This window comes from Macadamia integrifolia, unplaced genomic scaffold (assembly GCF_013358625.1).
Source record: "Macadamia integrifolia cultivar HAES 741 unplaced genomic scaffold, SCU_Mint_v3 scaffold1764, whole genome shotgun sequence".
NCBI classification, from domain to species: Eukaryota; Viridiplantae; Streptophyta; class Magnoliopsida; order Proteales; family Proteaceae; genus Macadamia; species Macadamia integrifolia.
The window spans coordinates 94,204-100,203 of NW_024868343.1; the positions used below are offsets into that span (position 1 = coordinate 94,204).

General features: G+C 39.4%; 1 protein-coding gene across 1 annotated transcript in view; it reads left to right on the forward strand.

Annotated features, from left to right (window-relative positions):
• Window positions 1-5,671, forward strand: part of LOC122064788 (ATP-dependent DNA helicase Q-like 2) — a gene marked incomplete at its 5' end in the record, with an annotated part of 99,771 nt that extends 94,100 nt beyond the window's left edge. Inside the window, 2 exon segments of the mRNA XM_042628538.1 lie at window positions 4,109-4,329; window positions 5,001-5,671. Of these exon segments, the coding sequence (XP_042484472.1) occupies window positions 4,109-4,329; window positions 5,001-5,351 (572 nt within the window).
• Window positions 5,672-6,000: the final 329 nt, after the last annotated feature.

The following is a 6,000-nucleotide window of genomic DNA, read 5'->3' on the forward strand; positions in this document are numbered from 1 at the left end:
CCTCGAAACATAAGTCTTTGAGGCCAATGCTCCTCGCTTAGTCGCATCCATTGCCTCATCCTGGTCTTCCTCTCTAATTATGCCCACTGTCCCAGTGGGAGGATTTGGATTCTTTGGAACCCTCTCCTTCTTAATGTGATTCCCTTAGCTTCTCCTCCCAATCCATCCACCTTTCCATCTCCTTCCTTTCTGGCTCTTCCTCCTTTCTCTTGGCCATCTAGGCTCTTAATCAAGCCCCTAATAGGCTAGCCCTTTAGACTGATCTTCTCTCCTTTGCCCCCTCCATAGGCTCCCTCCCTTGCGGGGTAGCAGGTGATTTCAATGTCATCAGACACTCTTGTCAACCTGTTCAACGTTTGCATCGATCACATTGGTATGCACGACCTTCACTGGTCCGGATCCAAATTCACCAAAAATAATCATCGGATTGGGCCTGTTTGCATTTGCCTGCAAGCTGGATAGGGTCTTGGTTAATGAAGCCTGCCTTGACTTCTTCCCTTCCCCCCATGCTTTCTTTGATCTCACGGATATTTTTGATCACTCCCCCATCTCTCCATATTCAGAACCATATCTCCTTTGGCCCTAAGCCCTTCAAATTCTTCGACATGTGGACCCTCCACCAGGATTTCTTCCCTATTGTTCGGGATGCATGGAACATCCTTGTCCACTCTTTTCCCTCTCCCCGCCAAAAAGTTGAGAAATTTCATAGGAGCTCTCAAAAGATGGAACTCTCTCTCCTTGGGGAATATCAACTCAAATGTTTCCCATTGTAAAGATGAGTTGAGCCTCGCCCAAGCCAGTCTTTGGACTTATCCCCTCAGCCCCTCCCTTGTTGAGGAAGAGAGGATTGCTTTCGTTGATCTCATTGCCGTTCTTATCTAGGAAGAAAGCTTCCTCTGCCAGAAATCCAAGATCAAATGGCTCGAGTTGGGCAACTCCAACTCTATCTATTTCCATCGATCTCTCAAAGCCAGGACCAACACAAATTTTATCCCAAAGCTAGTCTCCCAGAAGGGATCCACCCTTCTGAATCTTGAGGATATCAAAGACGAAGCCTCCTCCTACTTCTCTTCCCCCTTCCGCCTTCCCCCTTCCCCCTTCCCCCTTCCCTAGCCCCCCTCCTATTCCCATGTGCCTTCTCAACAAATTTGTCCCTAACCACCTAATGCAGATACGACTGCACTAGCTGGTTGGACCAACATGACCGGCTTTGGATACTAAGAGCCAAGAAGAACCGGTCTAGCCTTGGGTTTTGGTCTAACAAGGGTTGGAAATAATTAGTAGCTTATTTTGTCTTGTATTTCATGTCTTCTATTTTCCAAATTTGAATGTAGGAGTTAGGATTTCTTTTCTTTGCATTGGTTTCTTTTATGGTTGTTTCCTAGTTTAGGCTAGTTACTATTTTAGTTAAATTTCTAATTCCATGTCTTTACTTTTCTATATATTGGCTGTAACCGATGGACAAGAGAGAGTGATTTATTCAATGAGAATCGATATGATTTATGCACTGAGTATGTGATTCCCTTCCTTCTCTCCTGCTACTCTGATATTCCCTTTCTTCCCTAAGGCCCTCCATCAACTTGGTATCAGAGCCGAAGGATCCCCATTCCTTCCCCTCCATCTCTTTTATTCCCTTCCCATTATTTGTTCTGGTTTCTACCGAGACTAAGAACAGCCATCAGTTCATATGTTCAGAAGTATCAATCATTATACCAAGAAACCCTAGTTTTTATGTTTCCACAACTAGGGATTTTTCCCTTCTTCTTCATGGCTTTGATGTCCTTTCAACAAAGCAAGGACCACTATGGGAGGTCAAAACCAAGGACCTATGGAAGTCGGGGCTTGTCCCTGGTCAATATTGGATCAAACAATAGGGGGCCGTAGCAGTGACCTTTTTTATTGATTCAATTCAATAGGGGAAAAGATCGTACTGTTCCCTACCTAGAGAACAAACACTCTCAACGGATCCTCCGCGTGCTGGTCATACCTCTTCCGTTTGTCTTTCTCGTGCGGGAATAGAACAATGGGGAAAGACCCAGCTGACCTACCCAGGGCTCGAGGGCAAGCCATATGAGAGAGAGTCAAAAGGCTTCCGTTTCCGTTCTTGGTTTGGGGGCTTTCGGACAAAATCAAATATAATAAACCAGAATCTATGAAAAAGAGGACGAGAACTGCACAAGAAAGAGAGAGAGAAAGAGGGGATCCTAGGCCACGATAGGATTAAGAATTCACCCAATCATGGCCTAAACCTAGAAGCCTAGAGTCAAATGACAACCAAAGTTAATAATCCTAATTTAACTATGACTTAACTAGACTTATCACAAACCAACTCTAAGACTAACTTTATCGACCTAACAAAGACTCCTCCCTCTCATGGTGCACGTTAACAATAATTATTCCATTTGACAGTGAATCTCCAAAATATGGCAAGACAGATCATTTTTATATTTCTATTCATCCATACACTTCCAGCCCATCTAGAATCAAATATCTGCAATTTTGATTCCTGAATAAGCACAATGTCTGGGTTTGATTTTCTTATACTTCTGTGAGGTAATTCTTAGTGAAGGGCAGAGTATGAAAGAAATGGCAAGTAGGGCTCAGTGGAGAAATTAATTGCATCAAATGTTGCCTGAACACAGTGCAAATTTCAAGAAAGCCTGAATCAAGTAATACAATTGAGACTAGTCAAGTAAAATGATTTCTTACAGTTCTCATGGCTACTTGGTCAGTAACAGGTTTCTGAGAGAGAACCAAATAATACCAGGTTGGTAATCAGAGATAAAGAATGTATGTATGTCTGCTGTAAATTGAATATTATTGGAAGTAAAAAAATTAGTAAATAAGTCAGATTTAATTGGAATCTTGAATATTCTGAAACATTATCAAATCCTGCAGGCTCAGGTCTGTTTTTGTGTTTAGACCATTAAATCATGTAAGACCTGGAAGATGATAATCTAAACTACAAAATGCTAATAAAGTTATGTAAAGAAAATTTTAAGAACAAAGGTTATGGATTTGAATCAAGAATTCGATTATGATTATGGAGAGTAGAATTTAAAAGAATTGAATCTCTTCGCAAGCATTTATTATTAGGATTGCAGATGGCAGTAAAACCAGTTTTCTGGAATAACATCTGCTGCAGTGAAAAATCTCTGAAAACTATGTTTCCTTCTATTATTGAAATAGATGCAAACTAGAAGCTATGGCAGTAGTGGTGAAATCTTGGGCCCCGATCTTGCGAACAACTATGGATGTCTAGCTCTTATTGAAGCAGTTGATTATTCTCAATTTGAGTGGGATAAAAGAATTTGTGGGTTTGGAAGGATCTGGTGCTTTTACTGTGAAATCTTCAGATATTGCTGCCAACGACACATTCTAATTTTCTCAAAAACCCCAGTTGGGATGTATAGAAGGATAGTGTTCTGACTTCTGACCGTAAGTTTAAAGTATCTCCGATACCGATACGATACTCTCTGATACGTATCTTAAATTTAATGGACTGATACGGCGACCGATACCGATACTTTAGTCTTTGATCTTTAGCATATCTCAGCGTATATCTCCGATACGATTCGATACCCTCCAATATGTATCTTAAATTTAGTCGACTGATATGGCGACCAATACTGATACTTTAATCCTTGGTGCCAACTTCTGACTACTAATCATTTAATTTCAGAGATTGTGTGCTTCCATATGTCTATTTTGTTCTTCATTCTTGTCCATTTTCAGTGGAAATCTGGAAACTGGTTTTGGAGTGCAGGGGGGTATTTTTAGGTGGATCTGGTAAACTTTTCATGACATCTTATACTCAAGGCTTCGCATAATAGAAGGCTGTGGATGCTGATTCTGTATGCAATTTCATGGACCGTTTGGTGAGCCAGGAATTGAAGAGTTTTAAACTTTTGCACCATGGGTGCAGATCTCTGAATTGGAGTAATTTTCATTTTGATTGGTGCATCAAAATAAGCGGAATTATACTAGGAAAAAGTTGCTTAAAATATTCTGCATATTTAAATACTTCTCTATATGTTTGTGCATTTTCTCTACCCTGTTTGTCCATGTTGAATTGCCTGCCAATGAGCACATCTTTTGTGTTAGACAGGAAAGAAAAAAATTATGCTTGATATTTCTGGCGCACAGAGAAGTAAAACTAGCACCACTAAATCAGCGAAATGCAGTTTATCATCATCAGGTTTAGAGGTAAAGCTTGATGACCTTCGGAAGGAACTCTCTTCTGTCCATGGGGGAATATTCCCTCATGCAGTCTTGTCCACTCAACAGATCAGTATGTTGAGCGCCCAAAGACCAACTGCGATTGAACAGGTACTTAGGGTGTTGGCTCCGACTTCTTTCTATTTGGAGATAGAAATTAAAAATAAAAACTATTCTTTTGTTATGTACTATACTTTTTAAAGTCCTACTGAAATTTTTTGCCCCTCTTTCTGCCTTATCTTTTGTCTTTTCTGTGTTGGAAGCTGCCTCTTGCATATGTTTCAATGTTTTTTTGCTTTGAATCTTGCGAATGACTGCTCATTTTTTTTGTTCACATTTGTTTAACGAAAAGACTAATGTGTTTTTACTCTTTTAAGTATTTTTTTTCTTTTATTGAGATAACCACACCAAGATTTTTTTTATCGAAAGAATTTAATGAGTCAGATCATTTGGTCTTATATCACAAAGGATTTGAGGCAGTAGGATTCAATTCTTTTTCAACTAGGTGGCCCTTGAATTCTTTTGCCCTTCCCCCACTTCATGTCCTCTTGTGATGATGGTAGTCAGAGGTATCCATGGAAACACTGCATTTCCTATCCACACATACAACTGATGGCTAGAGTAGATTTGAACTAATAAGTACCAATTGGATTATGAATGCTGGATCTTAGTCCATCATAGTTCTATGATGAAAAATTCACATGAAGTTCAACCATTAAGTGCTGTCATGTAGGTTTACAGAATTTCTTGTCCACTAATAAGCACATGCCTGTTTCTTGCAGTTGAAGAAGATAATTGGGAAGCTGAAAACAGAGAAGTACGGGAGTAGAATTCTTGAACTAATTAAGGAATATATTGAGTCAGAGCAGCCCATCTCTTATTCACCATGTGAAGAAGCTAGTAGAAATGGAGCTCAGCAGTTGAAGACCAAAATGTCTAAGCAGCTTGATGGTGATTCACTGTATGAAGAAGACAGTAAAAAGAGGGTTATGCAGGTGAAGACCAAAAGGTCTGATGAACCTAATAGTGATCCACTGAATGAAAATGAAGAGGGCAGTGGAAACAGATCAGCTAAGAAGTTGAAGAGCAAAAGGAGCATAGTTATTGTTGAGAGCACTGATGATGAAGGATAATTAAATTTGTTGAATTTAATTAAATTAAAGGGTCGTTCTAATTGACAACTAAATAGGTATGAGCTGATTTTGAAGCCAGACTTTATTTCCCCTTCTGGTGTTAATACAACAAATCAGACTAAGGGTGAAATCAGTCATATTTTAACAAGAAGATTCAATTCATGAAACTCAAATACTCTCCATCATGTCAAAACTCTGAATCCAAGCTTAAATTGGGACACCAAAAAAGAAGTTTTTTTTCATGGAAGAGCATGAAGAAGATTTCGGATGGGTGGTTTTGTTGAATCAATAGTGGAAACCATTCCAAAACTTATGGCCAATCTGGGTTTGATAGATTGAACGATGTGATGCCAAGCACTGTAGATTGAAAGAAAACAGAAAAGTTGAACAGAAGCCTCCATGAACCAAATATATTCTTTACTCTTTTTTTTTTCTTGGTAGAAAAATATATTCTTTACTTGCTGAATATAAATGACTGTTTTTAAAGGATTTTTTTCACTGCTTGAAGCATGAGAATCCTCACCTGAATAGGAATTATCAGTACACAACTGTAGCCAAATTGTAGGAACAAATCAGTCTCACAGCTGTCGTGGTAGTGTTGTATGTACTGGATTGGTATCGGTTGGGAGCGGACTGGATCGGACAGATT